This window comes from Nymphaea colorata, chromosome 3, assembly GCF_008831285.2.
Source record: "Nymphaea colorata isolate Beijing-Zhang1983 chromosome 3, ASM883128v2, whole genome shotgun sequence".
Lineage (NCBI taxonomy): Eukaryota > Viridiplantae > Streptophyta > Magnoliopsida > Nymphaeales > Nymphaeaceae > Nymphaea > Nymphaea colorata.
The window spans coordinates 15,488,779-15,505,521 of NC_045140.1; the positions used below are offsets into that span (position 1 = coordinate 15,488,779).

Here is a 16,743-nt window from a genome sequence, read left to right on the forward strand (position 1 = left end):
CATACATTGTTACGAAGCATGTGAAGTTGAAGTCCTTTCATCAAGCTTATACCTTGTTTATGTTGCCGAACCAGCCATATAGGAACAATAGCAACTATTTCATAATTGTGTGGTAAAGATTGAACAGGTTTATGAAATACCATGTTACAGTGTTCAATCACCGTAAACTTGGGGATAGATTCATGAAACAAGTTATTACTTTTCTCATTACCAAACTGACTCCTTAGTGGTCATGTTTGCTTCAGCTTTTTCTTACCGTGTTACGTTCATAAGGTTGTCTAGTAAGAACACACCCGCGTTATAGATACGAGAGTGAGGGGGACACCAGGTCCCTCGCATGGCTGGAGGTTTAAATTACCGGCTGGAACCAGTGTATCGCTCCCACAGGACCGGGCGGTTGTCGGCAGGCAATCTTCGCCGTAAATTTTAGCAAATTCACGTGGACATTATCGTCATTCTAGTCGAACACGAACACCCCCCCGCCTTCGTCCTCGCCTCTTTCGTTAGTTGTATTCGTTTCGGCGTGTTAAAATTCAACGTCGCTCGCGGGTTCGGTAGGTCGGTGTTTTCGGGCGTTGTCGTGGAGCGACAGATCTTGGCGTCAGATCTACGAATTGACGCCGCAGTGAACCCAACTGACACCCCGCGCCTAATTTTCTTCTCAAATCATTCCGTTTCCCTTTTCTTTGATCCTCTCTCTCGTTCTCCCTTTGATCGGTCTGCGAGAGACGAAGCCGTTCATGTGAACCTCGGTCGAGGTAAGCTTGTGTTTCTGATACATTTTGTAGTTTCTATTTCTATGAACGAAGCGAAATATTTTGAGTTATGTCCTGGCTTGGATCCTTTTGCTTTGTCTTTTCTTTTTGTTTGTGTTGTTTCTTTGTCTTATGCCCTCGGTCGTGGAGATTCGTGATCGGCCCTCAGGTAAAGGGAGGGTCGGATCATGCTGAGAGTGCTTGTTTTCAAGTTATTTGATTTGTTTCATGGTGGACATCAGGTCGTGGGGAAAATCCGGAGGCGGCGTGGATCTGATGGATAAGAATCGGAAGAAGAGTGATCTACTTGCCGCAGGCCGGAAGAAGGTTTTTTTTCCTACCCCTTCTCTACTCTGGGCGTGGCTTCAAATTGTTGTTTTTGGCTGACATACAAAACTCCGGTACTTATTGTCTGGGAACGGCCTCAGTTCTGTAGTTCTGGAAGATCTGAAATTCTATGTTGCAAAACTTCGGAGTTCTTTATTATTCCGGGAAACTATTAAAGTTGCCGAGATTTATTTTGATTCTTACCGGTTATTTTCAAAGCAAATGCGATTAATTATGGCAACTTCAAATGTGACAAGTTTGACAATAGGTTTTCCGAAGCTCTTGGAGTCAATATATTTACTATTTATCAAATAACTTTCATGGATTAGCTAAACTTTGACCTGCACTGATTTTAATCTTAAATTCTTCGAATTCCTGGCTCTGAACTTTCATTTATTATTTATAGGATAGGTTTTGGCAACTTCGGTCTAAAGAGCGTCACAGTCGTTCTATTTTGGCTGTGTCGATGGAAGAAATGTAACTCCAATGGAACATCTGTAAACAAGGGATGTTCCACTGGTCCTTCGACTATTTTTCTTTTGCTTATTGTAATCCACTTTATTGTTGATTTGTTGTCTGTCGGACATTGACTCTGTCGACATCCTTAGTCATGCCATAGTGCCATTAGTTTTATTTGCACGAATTCCTTTTTACTACCTCCAGTGAAAAACCTGGAAATTGTAGCTCATCCAGGAAAGCAAACTGAAATGTTGTCACAGCTTTACAGACACTACTTTTTCCTTTAATTGTAGTTTGCTGTTCTATTTCAGTTTCACTTTTTAGGTTGTAATATGGCAAGTTCTATGGAGGACGTAATTCAGGCTTATGGTTCAGTTTATTTTTACTTTGAGTTGCATTTTTTGTTGCAAATTGTTATAGTCACATGATTTACAGCTTTACTAGCGCTTGTTCGTTGTGATACATCCTCTCTTGACTGCATGCAGTGATTTAATAAGTCGAGAGTTTTTTTTTCCCTGGTATAGTTTCATTTCCAGCTCTCACCAATTTGTGTTCTAAATTTCTAATAACATGTTTTTTTTCCCCAGCTTGAACAGTTCAGGCAAAAGAGGGAGAACAAAGGTGTTGGTCATGGAAAACTTTTAGATAAAGGAGCAGCTCTGGAGACTGGATCTCCCAGTCAACTTCCTCACGCAGAAGTGACTTTGGCAAGTTCCACCGATGAAAAATTGGTGAAGCTTGATGCTGAAAGGTCACTTTCGGAAGTAGAAACAAGCCCCTTACCCCTAAATGCTGAACATATATTAGAACCAGTGCAAGGTGACGAACCATTGAACCAGGATGAAGAAGTAGTGCATCCTGAAAGGGAAACAGCGGTGAGGGCTGCACCCCTTTCTCAAGATACTGATGCAGAGGTGGCCCCTGCAGCTTCAGGGGCTTCAGACGTCCAAAATGCGATTGACCCTGTACAGGATACTAGACCAATACAACTGGGCAGAAAAGAAATGGTGCATCCAGAAGATGGAACAGATTCATCAGGTATCCGTCAGGAGCAGGATGTCACAAGCGATTATCCTAAGGAGATTCATGATAGGGTTCTGACAGTGGTCAGTTTTTCCGGGACACTGCTAGAAGCAGAAGCAAGTGAAGAAGGCTGCCGGCAGGATTCCATGGCTGATGAAGTTAGACTGGGAACAATTAGTTCTGAGAATGAAACACATTCACCAGGTCTTGAACATGAACAACCCATGGATGATCGACATCTGGAGGTTTCTGAAGGTGATTCAGTATTGGGTTGCAGTCAGATACTTGTGGCCGCAGGTGCAAGGGTCGGAAATTTGGAAGGATTGCATCGTGAAGGAGAAATTAATCCATCTGGTTTACAGGATGACGGTGGTTCAACTTGTGCTGTCGAATCCATGTACTCTAATCTTGATGATCAGGTGAGATTTGCTGTTTTTGTATCTCAAGATATGCTTGTGCCAAAAAAAAAAATTCAAAACATTCATTAGATTAGAAAGTGTAATTGTACTTTGATGTATAATTATATTCTCATTTTCTGCTGGGTAGGGCCAATGCAGGAAGTTCAAATTTCTGGTTTGGACCAAAACACTTGTGCACATGTGGACGGAGAGGAGTTTCGAGGACATGGTGGTCCTCCAGAAGGGGATGATAGGACCAATAATGAGCTATCCAAAGATGTGGACCATGTGATGCTTGCAGATGCCACAACATTGCAGTTGGTTCAGGAGGAAAAGCAAGAACCTTTGGATGAAGCTGTTTGTGGGGTAGCTGCAGTTTTGTCAACAAAAATAGAGGGGGCAGCTGTACAGTTTCCCATAGAAGCTGCGAATTTGCAGATTGAAAAGAATAAACATGGCAAACATTGGACAGAAGATGTTCTGCAGGATAGTACAATGTTACCTATAGATGCAGAGGTAAAAACTGATCATCTAAATGAAGTGGATTTCAACAGGAATGCTGCTGGTTTTGTATCCTCCTCTCAGTTTTGGGGTGAAAATTCTGCTGATAAAAGTATGTTGCAGGAGGAAGATCTTCAGGAAAATCAAGATGCAGGAGCTAGATGTTTGGCATCAGAAACTGAGTTATCTGAAACTGCTAAAGATTCCTTGTTGGTGTCTTCAGACCTACAAGGTTCTTCTGTGCTTGCGACAGATGGTGGAATGGTCTCTCCAGTGATACAATGTGAGGATGGAGCATATGAATCATCATACATTCATTATGCAGCTGGACCAGAAAGAAGCTGCAGTTCTGATGGTGCGTTATTGAAGATTGTTGAAGAGCTTTACATTAGGAGCATCATAGGGGATGTTCTCCAGGTGCAACTTCAGGAACAAAGCCTGATACAGTTGAAGTCTGATGAACAGGATGAGCAGCTTCTGAACGAGGTATCAAAGCTCAGGTCGTTACTGAATGTAGCTCATGGAAGCAGTGCAAGTATCACAGAAGAATTTGCTCAGTGCCGTTCAGAGCTCATGGCCATGACAGTTGGCAAGGAGGGGCTTGAAACTCAGTTGTTTTCTGCAAGGAATAAGATTTTAGAGCTTGAGAATAGGATAATAGACCTGCAGAAGAAATTGGAACTGTCTGAAGAAGAGATAAGCCAGGAACTTAGAGATTTGCGTGATGGAAACAAAGAGCTTAATACTCAATTATGCTCCACAATGGAGAAAATTGAGGAACTTACGCTTCAGAACTGTGATCTTCAGAATAAATTGGTGAAATCAGATGCTCAATTATGTCAATTAACAGAGGACTTAGCAAGTAGCAAGGAATTAATATCAGTATTGGAAACAACAAATGGAACTTTAACGAGGGATCTTCTTGCTGCCAGGGATCAGTTGGGGGTGAATAAGCTTGAACTTACTTTGAGAAAGAAGAGAGAAGATGATCTTGTGAGTGAAAACTCAAAAATTACGGCTGAGTTGCTTGAGGTGGTGAGGAGACAAACTTCTCTTGAGGATGACCTAAGAGAAGCAATGTCTTACATTGAAGAACTTTTAGAAGAAAACTTTTGTCTTTCTTGCAGCCTCGATGTACATAGAGATAAAGCAGCTGAAGACCTACATTTAAGCTCTACTTGTGAAGGATCTGGCATGACTATGATCCAAAAATCTTCTGTTCTATGTGATGATAAAGCAAAGCCTGATCATGTTGAAAAGGAACATGGGGCTGAGTATGATGGTTTTGGATCTTTGAAAGAGTATCTTGAGGATGCGCTGATGACAATTAAGAGGCTTGAGAAGTCCATTCAGAACATAGGGTCTGATAATGCATCTTTTGTCAGGTTTTCAAGTAAAAGTGCTTCTGGAATTTCAAAGATAATTCAAGCTTTTGAGGCAAAATCTCTTAGTGAAGAAACTTTTGTTGAAGAGGTAAGCTCTATAGTGAAACCTACCATTGGGGACCAGAGTAAAATTGACAAGAAGGCTGATGTTAATCAACCGCAGGATGCTAGTTCCTCTACCTGTCTTAGGCTAGCCAAGGAAGAGCTTCATCGACTGCAATGTGTCCTCAAACAAGTAGGCTTGGATCTGGTGAAGGCTTCTCATCTTTTCATGGAAGAGCAGAGATGTAAAGAAGCTGCACTTGGGGCTCTGAGGAATCTCCAAGCAGAACATGTTGCAAAAAAACAAGAAAATTCGGATCTTGAAGCACAGGTGAATGTGTTGTTGAGGTCTAATGAGAAAAACATGAAAAAGTTACTTGACTATGACTCTTTAACTTATGATCTTCATGTTCGTTTGGATGAGTTACATCACAGTTTCTGCCATACGGCTGACATGATGGTTACTCAAGTCGAATGCCTGCAGAAAGAAGTAGATGAGAAGATGTCTATTCTTGAGTTGGAGAGTAGCTTTATCTATGCAGAAATCTTCAGTGCAGTAGAAAAGCTCAGGGAATGTACAAATCCTGTCTCCTTCATATCCAATGAACCCAGTGATCTTGCTGTCAGCATGCGCCTTTCTACTGCTGTTTCTGCTGCTGTAGAAACAATAATGGACTTGCACAGACAGCTTCTCGCTTCATATATTGAAGGAGTGGTGTGTCGTCTCTCATTGGAAGAACTCAAAAACAAACATGTGCTTTTGCATGAAAGGAACCAATCAGCTGTCTTGCTGCTTGATAGGACCTATTCTAATGTGATGAAGGTGATTAATGATTTCTGTGGGCTTGAGCAGTCTGTTGAAGAGAATCTAAACTTTGAGAAACTGCAAATTGTTCTACCAAAGTCATGTGAAATCCTCACAGTGCAGTTGCATAATTTTCTCAATGAACGGTCTGTCCTTCATTCTACAAAAGTTGAACTTGAGTCAAAATTGTTCTGTAAAGCTCAGGAGATTGAAGAATTGAAAAAAGTTTGTTCCGGTAAAGATGAACCTCACAGTTGTAACAACTCTGATGATGCTTCTGATCCTGTAAAAGTTACACCTTTGGATGTTTCTCATCCTCAATTGTTATCTGAGAAGTATGCAAGTGAAGGGACTGCAGAGCTTGGATCACAGCTTGATGAGGAGACACACAGATTAGTCAGACAATTGATCGAAGCTGTTGAAAAGGAAGTTTTGCCTGAACAGGTGGTAGTTGATATGCGCAAACATCCATTAGAGTACCTTGACACTTTGATTTTCTCTCTTCTTGAAAAATATAAAAAAATTACTGAGCAGTTGAATTTGTTAAAAAAATGCATTGGGGACTTTAGTACAAGGCCTGAACTTCTTGATGAGTGCAACATGGTGCCTTTACATGTGATGTTGAAGGAAGAATTTGAGTCAAAGTTGGTTAGTCTACGCGAGCTGCAGGAGACAATCCATCAGTTAAACTCCATAAAAGCTCAACTGGAAGTTGAAACACAGAACCTTAAAGAAGGCTTGGCTAAGGTGGGGGCAGATCTTGATTCTACTTGTTCAGAATTAAGAAACAAAGATCTTGAACTTGTGCAATCGGAACAAAGAGTGACTTCGGTGAAGGAAAAGCTTAGTATAGCAGTTGCCAAAGGAAAAGGTTTGATTGTGCAACGTGATGCACTGAAACAGTCATTGGCAGAGAAGACAAGTGACCTGGAAAAGTGCTGGAAGGAACTGCAGTCCAAGAGTACATCACTTCATGAAGCTGAGGCAAAACTTAAAGTATACTCAGAGGCAGGTGAACGGATTGAAGCCCTTGAATCAGAGCTATCATATATTAGGAATTCTGCCACTACACTGAGAGAGTCATTTCTCCAGAAAGATTCCGTTCTTCAAAGGATTGAGGAGATTCTGGATGAATTAGAGTTACCAGACCAATTTAATTTTGGAGATGTAACTGAAAAAATTGAATGGCTGGTTAGATCCATATCTGGAAACCCTGTTTTGACAGATTGGGATCAAAAAAGCTCTGTGGGTGAGGCTGGTTTTGTGGCTTCTGATCCCTGGAAGGAAGATTCCCAGTCAAGCTTGAATCCTGCAATTGATGATCTGAAGAGAAAATATGAGGAGCTACAGAGTAGGTTCTATGGTCTTGCTGAGCAAAATGACATGTTAGAGCAGTCCTTAATGGAAAGGAACAGTCTTGTACAGAGATGGGAAGAGGTTATGGACAAGATAGATATTCCACCGAATCTGCAGTCGGTTGAGCTGGAAGAGAGGATTGATTGGTTAAGAAAAACACTCTGGGAAGCTCAACATGATAGGGATGCATTCAGAGAGAAGATTGAGAGCCTTGTAGAGTCATCTAGTGCAATCATGGTTGATTTGGAAGAGTCAAGAAATAAGATATCCAACCTTGAGGCTGCACTTGGAACTGTCACACATGAGAAGGAGCTTCTTGCAGGTCGCCTTGAGAAGCTTGCTCAAGAGCATGAGCAACTCTTGGAGAAAGTGCTTAGAGATGAACTAGAGAAAGAGAATTTTCACAAAGAGGTTTTCTCCTTGCAGGAAAAGATTCATGAGCAGAAAGCTACAAACAACGAGTACTGTTCTTCTATGGAAAAGGAAATTGAACTACTGCAAGAAAAGATAGAGGAGCAGAATTGTGCTCATGAAAAGTATTCCGCTGCTTTGGAAGATGAGATAAAAAAGTTGCAAGCCTTGATTGATAATGTACTGCTCAATCATGACATAAAAGGAAATTTCTCTGATGGTAGTTACATTGACAGTTTAAGGGAACATATCAAAATGCTTCTAGATAGTTACAGAACTATCTCGCTGGAGAACTCTGTTCTGAGAGACAAAGAAAAGCAGGAAGAGACAGAACAAGCTAACATAGAAATGATTGAGGATAAAGCAACAGCTGATATGACGGTAATGATGGAAACAGACAGTGGGGCTTCAAAGAGAGAGCTTGATGAGGCTTTGTCTGCTTTATCCCTTGTCAAGGAAGAACGTGATCAAATCTGTGAACAATATGAGTCATTGGTCATTGAGGTTCAAGAACTTGGGAGGCAGAAAAAATTATTGGAAGAACAACTAAGTCAAGAGGAACAAAAATGTACTTCAACAAGAGAGAAGCTTGGTGTTGCAGTAAGAAAAGGGAAAGCATTGGTTCAACAGCGGGACCAGCTGAAACAGACTCTTGAAGAGACGAACTCTGAGATGGAAAGGTTAAAGATTGAGGTCCAGAAGTGCAATGATGCTCTTGTCGAATGTGAGCAGAAAATCCAACAGTTACTAGGCTACCAAGGGAAGTGTGAAGCACTTGAATCTGAAAATGTTGTACTAAGAAACAAACTGGAAGAAACTGAAGATACCTTAGATAGCAATATCTGTGCCTTGAATGAATTTTTGACTGCTCTGAATGCTGTTAGCATAATCAGTAAGGTTACCAGCACCAAACCTTTACAGAAGCTGGAGCAGCTGGTAAAGGTTGTCCATGATCTTGAGGCCCAGTGTTCTTCTTGTGAACAAGATGCAAAAAGATCGAAACATGCAGCAGAGTTACTTGTAGCCGAGCTAAATGATGTCCAAGAAAGATATGAGAATCTTCAAGAGGAACTAATAGAGAAGGAAAGCATAATTGGGGCCATATCTGCACAGAGGGATGCTGCAGAAGCTGCAAAATCTGAGGCTCTTTTGCATCTTGAGCAAACAAGTAAGAGCGTTATTGAAGATAGAAAGAATCAACATCAGAAGGAATTAAAGCTGAATATTGGATTGGAACAACTAAATGAGGCATGCTATGCTTTACATGGTCTCCTCACTGATGGTTTCTCCAGGGAGTTAGAGATGTTTGGTAGTGTGGAGGCCAGTTTGGTTGCTTTCCTGAAGAAGATGGTTCCTATTGAAATCATTGAGTTTCCTGTGGAAGAAGCTCGTAGGATGGTCCCAACAAGTGATGAACTACATGAGGTAATTTTTGTTCATCTTATAAACATTGGTTCTAGACTTCTAGTACATGGGAGGCTAAAAAAAATAATAAATAAAGGAAATTGTGAGGTTGGTGCTGTCATTTCCTAGTATGCCTACTGCTGATAAGAGTGGATATTTTCTTGGACAATTTCGTTGTCATCACTGTTTCTCAGTTATGGTCTTATGGATTTTTATAAATGCAATGGATATTTATTTGCTGTATTTTATGTGATCAATACCATTTCACTTGCTGATCTTTAGACTAAAAGTTTCTGGGTATGTGCTTCATGTAAGTGCTATGTGATTGTCTTGCCTAAGGAACTAATGCTTTGAGTAAATTATTCATGTCCTGTTATTCTGTTATTTTGGTTTTTGGATAAATCTGTTGAATTTGGTAAAGTAGTTATCAGGAGCACATAGTGATTTTTTTAAATGATTGAATATTATGACTTTGTAACTAGAACTTCGTATGCAGTTATAAAAAGCATTGCTTGTCTGCACAATTTCTATACTTTATTTGGTATAGGATCTATTGTCCCTGGATATTTTGTTTTTGCTTCATTTTGAGGCAACATTTGTACTTCACTTGTATTTTTGGATTATATAGTTAATCTATCTAAATAGATTGTAGTTAAGAATCTTAAGATAACTGAATATACCTGTAAATATGCAAGTTGTAGGTTTTAATATTTCAATTCTCTGCCCAGTTTTTGCTTTTAGGTCGGTATACCTCTGTGCAATTAATGATGTCTTTGGCCTACTAAGAGTACCAAAATATTTCCTTTAGGGGACATAATCTCTTCCATTTTTAATTGCCTGTAAATAATGATGAGAACTATATGTAACTTCTACTAGGATTAGCAGGCATCAGTAGGGAAATTAATGAAATGAGTTCTAGTCACCAACAACATTTCAAATCAATTCCTTGAGAAGGCTTTTCTTGGAAGCCTTTTGTAAAAGGTTGTTTTTTCAGAAAAAAACTTCAGAATATATATATATATATATAGTAGATAGATATAGAAATAATAGAAAATTACAAAAATTATGTGTCTGCTAGTGGGCTCCTATTTTCTATCCCTGTATATTGAAAAACTTTAAGAAAATGGCTCTCTTTGTTGACATATCTTCTTAAACTTCTTATTTCCATGTTGACATATCTTCTTAAATTTCTTATTTCCTTTCCCTGTCTTACATTCATCTGATGAATTATTGATATTAACATTTTTATTTTTTATATTATGAAATAGGTACCTTTTCAAAGGAAAAATTAAAATGTTTCATCAGCACATGGGTGAAACCATGGGCCGAGACAACCTTTTTTTTCTTTTAGCATTGGTGGTAGATGGTTTATGTAGCTACTAGCTATGTTCTTCATTTATCGATCTTTGAGTCTCAATAAGAGTTCTGTAATATCTGGCAGATATTTGTCTGGGTATGCTCAATTTTTGACTTATACAGTATTTCTGATAGTTTTTGTTGTGACCTTGTCGATAGCTACTGACAGTATCTTTTATCCACTTCGTTCCAGTCTCTGTTTTTGGCTTCACAAGGAACTCCATGCTTATGACTTTATTTTTCTGTGCTTCAATCTTCTCAGGAAATGGGTCCTTTATATATGAAGTTGAAGGAGCATCAGTTGGATGAATGTGATAAAGATCATGATATTCATGATTTTGAGTCCGTTAGTCATGGCCTGCATGCATGCATAAAAATGATCAGTTGGGTTCAAAACAGATGGCTGAAGCAGATCTCCAATTTGAGTGAAAGTTCTGAAAGGCTGATCAAAATCATTGAGAATGGTGAAAAAAGAATCACAAGTTCAACAGAATCTTTAGCTTCTTTGAAGAGATATGTATCTGACCTTGAGGGAAGGAAAAAAGAGGAGGATGCTGAACTGGATTCTTTGCGTAAGCTTATTATGATACTTTATGAAGCTTGCAGTAGTTCAGTTTTCGAAATTAAAAATCATTTATTGGCATCTGGACGTCCTTTGGCTTCTGGGGTGCAGCCTTCGTCTACTTCTGGAATACATGCACATAAAGAAGAAACAATCCAACTAGCCACTGCTTACACTGATAAAGGAGGAACTGTAGATCAAGATAAGTTTATTTTGAGTGAGGAGGTTGTCATTTCAATGGCTGATGATTTACTTTCAACTATTAAGGATTCAACCAAGAAGTGGTTTGAGATGATAGAGGAAGGTCAAAAGGAATTGAAGGCAACAATTTCCTGCTTACGGGAAGAAATACAAGAAAAAGAAATCCAGAAAAAGAGGATTTGTGAAGAGTTAGTTTCTCAGATTAAGGAAGCTGAGGCAACAGCTAACAAGTACTTGGTGGATCTTCATTGTGCCAAAGCAAATGAGAGTGATTTGGAGGAAAAGGTGAAATTGCTGGAGCATGCTCATGAAATGTTGCAGTTGCGGGTGAATGATCTTACAAGTTGGGAGACTTCCTCAAAAGAGCTAGAGAAGAAAGTTGAATCCATCAATAATCTGTTGGGCAAAAAAGATCAAGGTAAAACATGTTTGTCAATTTGCTTCAGAATGCAATTCCTTTTCTAGTCTGTTACTATTTTCTTCCATGACTTTTTATAAACTTGTTGCAGAAATTGACGGCCTCATCCAAGCATTGGATGAAGAAGAGGTTCAGATGGAAGACATGGCAAAAAAGGTGGAGGATTTAGAGAAAATTGTACAAGAAAAGAATTATGCCATAGAAAGTCTTGAAGCTTCTCGTGCGAAGGCAGTTGCCAAACTTTCCTCGACATTAAGAAAGTTTGATGAGTTGCATCATTTTTCAGAAAACCTTCTTTCAGAAATTGAAAATTTTCAAGTGCAATTACAAGGTCGTGATGAAGAGATCTCTTTTTTACGACAAGAAGTAACACAATATACAAATGATTTACTCACAGTACAAGAGAACAACAAAAGGAGTTTGACAATGATGCATGAGATCTCCATGTGGCTGGATGGGGTAGTTTCACGTCTGGGGATGCAGGAGCTAAATCCTGATGACGTGAAGAATGACAGATTGCACAGTAACATGGAGATACTAGATGCACATATTTCCTCCTTGGTCTCAGAATTAGATGGCCTAAGGCTTGCTGCTAGAACCAGTGATTCTCTTTTACTAGGTGAAAGGAATAAAGTGGATGAGTTACAAAAGAAAGTGGAGATGCTTGAGAATTCCATAAAAGAAAAGGACTCTCAATTACAATTAGTCTCAGGAACATGGGAAGCTGGTGTCAGTACTTCAGATGCATTGGAGGTTGAATCTGTGGTATGTTCTGAATTTCTTTATTTTTTTGTGTGACAATGTTTTGTAAAAGCTTTATAGTATGTAAAAATTTTTTGGTTGAGGGTGTAGCCACAAGGTGCTTATGACTAACACTTCCATAAGGAAGTCTGTCATAACTGGAAAATTGTCCTGAACCCTTTATGCTGAAGTTTATTGGATGAGTGGCAGAAGTAGCTTTGTTTGGTGAGATTGAGCGGGGCATAGAGTTATTCCAGTCTGGTTCTTTTTTCGACTTTCTTCTTCCAGATCTTACCCAATTGCACTATATATTCAAGGGCTGTGGGGCTTGGAATATTAACTTGTAAAATTATGTTGATATACAATCCATGAGATGGAACGGCTGGTGAATAATGACCTGGGTAAACCTATATGTTAGACTTTTATTTAGGTTTACTAGATAAATGCTATGGATCAGATAGAGCCTGGTCACTTGTTTTTGGATAGGCATATGGAAAATGTTAATACCAAATTTTGGTTGCAAATTATGGAGGAGAGGGTTACTAATTCAGTTGGTGGAATGTTGGACAGTCATCCCAGGGCCAGGTGTTTGGCCAATTCAGTTCCCACTGGTGACTCGGTTTTATTTTTGAACAAACTCTAATGCTTATATAGCAACAAAGGTCATTTGGCTTTACACCCAGACTGAATAGTTCAAAATACTTAGGTTCATATGTGAATCTACACTTGACATTTGTTTTGATAGGTTTTCATATTGATCTTTTTAGCCTTGAAGGACATAAGAAATCTCTGAACTGGTGACCAACATTTTGCTTAATATACTGGAGTTAGCCAGGTGCTTCCCAAATTCAGCAGGTGTCCAAAACCATCCATATTTCATCTAGTTGGACAATTTAATGCATAACAAACACGTGGTTTAGGTCCTTGCTCAAGTTTTGAATCTTTTGATTGGTCCATTTAAAACTGTGAACCGGTAAAACTGTTGTGTTATCTATTATGTGCTGTACATCTATGTGTTTTACTTTTTATATTCCACCTAGGCTGCTTATGAGCGGAGTTCTAGCTGAGCTGTGCCAGCTCGAACTTGGCTCAAATCTCAAGAGGCTGAACTAGAGCTTTGCTCGAGCTTGAATTAACTAGCTCGATCTTCACTTGGCTCGAGCTTAAGAAGGCTTGAACTCAACTCGGTTAAGCTCGAGCCGAGATTTGGCTTGAGCTTAGCCAAGCCATTTATTAACAAAAAAAAATTATTTTTTAATATAAGTGAAAACAACCAAGTTTAAACTTTGAACCTGAGTCCCTGACCCTTGCTAGCCACAAGGAAACCCACTGGCACTATTTGTTTTCTATGGTAATATTGTGAAAGTCATTATTATATGCTCTTGGCATGAGCTTAATCAAGTTTACACGAGCAGAACCCCCCTAGCTCGAACTCGACTCATTTACTTAAGTGAGTACATTTCTTAGCTTGAATTTGATTCCTTTTTAAACGAGTCGAGATCGAGTCAAGTCTAACTGAGCGAGTTCAATTCGAGCTTGAGTTAGCTCGACTTGTTCACTTCTAATTCCATCTTCTTAAATTTGGAGCATGTGCACAAATCACATCATGTGTGCATATAAAAAATTACTGTCATATTTTAATTTTGACCGTCAATGTGGAGATTTGTGATCTTTGCAAATCACGATAATCAAGTTGTCACTTTTTTGAGTTGTTGTTAATGGGCCATCTCATATTTTCCTTTGAAAACTGGAAGCATGGTTCTTGTGTAAGTCGGCTCTTACCTTTTATATTATGTGGTGAAGATTCATTCTTTATTCTTTCTTTAGGGACAGAGGAACAAGAAAGTGGTTACTTTAGGCCCTACTGTATCTCATGCTCGGAACATAAGGAAGATTGCCAATGATCATCTCTTAATTGACATGGAGGCAGGCAGCAGTTTGGTAGATGTAGAAGAGGACGATAAAAGTTAGTTCTTCTATCTTACTAGCCTTTATTTACAATACTTTGAAGTGATTTTGGAATCATGAATATATTATTGATGAGATGTTTAATTTAAAGGTCATGGTTTCAAGTCCCTTGCGACATCAAGCATTGTACCAAGAATCACAAGGCCCTTGGTGGACAGGATTGACGGACTGTGGTAGGCTGCAAGTCATAATTTTTTGATATAGTTTTTATCTTTTCTTGCCTAATTTGTATTTGTTTCTGCACATTGTTTAATTCTTTTATTTACCCAATCAGGGTTTCAGGAGAACGGTTGTTGATGAGGCAGCCGACTTTGAGACTCGGATTTATAGTCTATTGGGTTGTGATGCATGTATTATTTGCTGCTGCTATTGTCTAACTACTACTTATCTTAGGTAAGCTGTTGTTCAGTTATTGTATCCTGTGATAATATGTGGATTGATGTACTGTTATAATTTATGCATTGTTTAAAGTTAGCATGTTGTCTTTAGGTCTCCCTCATAATATTATCTGCTTCTATATATTCATTTGGATCTTATTAATTTCATTGATGATGATTTATTGGAAATTGAAGGATGTATCTATTTTGAAAATTGGCGTGTAACTATAAGCTTGCATGTTGTTTGAGAGTGGGATTCTGTCGTTTGCGTGCTAGTCCATGGGAATCTATAGGGAACCTTGACGCAGTGGCTGAATAAACCGATCGGTCATCACTGACTTGAAAAAGAACGGCCCTATTACATGGTTGATTAATACTACTCACAGATTAAAGCCATTACCCCTCTCTTGGACAATAAAGAGGTAGGTTGCTGTTGCATGGAGAAAAGAAATAACCATCTACAGCTGTTGCCATCACCTCCCTCCCACTGACAAAATTGAAAATCCTGAATTATGTACACAAATTCATGCTAAAAATACAATTCATAAAGGATATGCCGTGAAATGCTTGTGAGTCTGTGACTGTCATAAGGCTATTTCCTTTTTAAATTAGAAGGTCCTTTTTTTCCCCCTTGCCTGCCTTTCCTTTACAGCTAACCAAGGGTCTCCAAGATATACCCACATATTTTGTGCTGATGGATCAAGAAATAGTATTTTGAGTCCTGTACTTTGATTCTCGAATGATCCTGGTCTTAGAACCCTTGTGTGATATGTACTGTTTGATGTGGTATGGACTATGTGATATGTTGGGATGAGATACCAGATCATCAAATGTTTGTGTTGCCTATTACTTGGTCACGGAGCTATCCAGAGTTCATGCTGGTTTGACCTAAGCTTAATACCGCTGTTTGATTTTTTTCTCATCCTTTTTATTTTAGTCCAACTACATCAGCTTTTCTGTTTAACCTGCCAGCGGCAAAGTTGGACCTTGTATGCGCCACCTGACATATGACACTTAGCCTGTAGGTGCATATAAGTATATATGATGGTGATTTTCCATGGAGTTTCCTAATTTTATGGTGATACAATGCCTGTTGTTCTAAGGAGGAGGAATGGTAAGGATACCTTTTGGCTTTTCTGTTAGAATTTTAGAAGCAATTGGCAGAGATCAAGCAGAGGAAAACAATATATATAACTAATCTTGCAAATTATTACTGAAATTAATCAATCTTGTGTAAATATCATTTGCTAGTTGTGTCTGAGATATTTAACTTTATGGTTTGAAATGCAATCCAGGATGCATGTAGAAGGGAAATAGGTGATTGATTCCATTTTATCTATTTCATAAAGCTGATACACTTGATCACATTTCTGTTATATTCATTTTTTGAATGTCTTTCCTATGCCTAGAATTCTACTGCGTCTTTCTTGTCAGCTCTGAAACCATGACTGGAACAACTCATGCCATGCGCAGTTGTCTGGTCAGGCCTGGCTAGTACTAGGCTTCATCTGTGTGAACCATGGACACTTTAACATGCAACTGTCCTTGTTACTGGGGCTTTTAATGCCAAAGATATGGGTTAGATAAGGCACATAGGCTAAAAAAGGGAAGAAAATAGGGTCGCTTAAATAGCATATATAAAATGTAAAGAAATGATTCTAGAATGGCTTATGACTTTATGTAGGCCTTGTCCTTTTGGGGCTTAGGTGAAATCTGAATTTATTTATTCCAGAACATTATAATTTTATACTTTGTTGCATGATAATTCACATATGACTTGTAATTGCATGAAGAAGCAAAGAAAAAGAAATGTGACTTAAATTGCATTTGTTTTCTTTGTTCTTTAGTCTTCTGTGGGACGTTGACTTAAATTATTCAATTTTTGTTTACTCTTCTGTGGAAGGCTGATCATTCCATAATTTTCTCAGTTTGCAGTTGTTTTTGGCTTGCGATAGTCGACTGCCAGAAAAAAAAGAGGCTGACAAGGTTGTCCTCTTGGAATCCATTCATTATACTAGAGAAATTCATAGACTAGCCTAGCCCATAGCAGGTAATTATTTTGCCACACAGGCAGCTGTGTCTCTCTCTCTCTCTCTCTCTTTTGTTCACTAGATTTCAGTTTGCCTGGTCGCATTCAATAAAGCATGCTACCACAGAGAAGAAAGGGATACATAATGAAGAAATGTCTATATGATTTTTCCATTGTAAATATCTGTATTGATATTGAGGTATATGGTAATTCTTTTATTTACAA

General features: G+C 38.8%; 1 protein-coding gene across 4 annotated transcripts; it reads left to right on the top strand.

The window, feature by feature from the left end:
• The first annotated feature begins 525 nt into the window (after nt 1-525).
• Nucleotides 526-16,743, top strand: LOC116250694 (trans-Golgi network-localized SYP41-interacting protein 1). Of its 4 annotated transcripts, XM_031624520.2 has the most exons (11): nt 527-758; nt 998-1,082; nt 2,129-2,983; nt 3,122-3,478; nt 3,587-8,887; nt 10,485-11,403; nt 11,495-12,168; nt 13,972-14,110; nt 14,204-14,285; nt 14,387-14,505; nt 16,418-16,743. In XM_031624520.2, exons 2-10 carry the CDS (start codon nt 1,032-1,034, stop codon nt 14,487-14,489), a joined length of 8,481 nt encoding a protein of 2,826 aa, XP_031480380.1. In that variant the 5' UTR covers nt 527-758; nt 998-1,031; the 3' UTR covers nt 14,490-14,505; nt 16,418-16,743. The 4 variants fall into 4 exon arrangements, with proteins under 4 accessions (XP_031480379.1, XP_031480380.1, XP_031480378.1 ...); XM_031624519.2 differs by having other exon boundaries at nt 526-758; nt 3,122-8,887; nt 13,978-14,110; XM_031624518.2 differs by having other exon boundaries at nt 3,122-8,887.

Excerpts from the sequence above, each read along its gene's own strand:
- LOC116250694 (XM_031624518.2), top strand. The coding sequence starts at position 1,032 with ATGGATAAGAATCGGAAGAAGAGTGATCTACTTGCCGCAGGCCGGAAG. Across the intron at positions 11,404-11,494 it reads GTTGGGCAAAAAAGATCAAG|AAATTGACGGCCTCATCCAA; the intron begins GTAAAACATGTT and ends AACTTGTTGCAG. Across the intron at positions 14,111-14,203 it reads TGTAGAAGAGGACGATAAAA|GTCATGGTTTCAAGTCCCTT; the intron begins GTTAGTTCTTCT and ends TTTAATTTAAAG.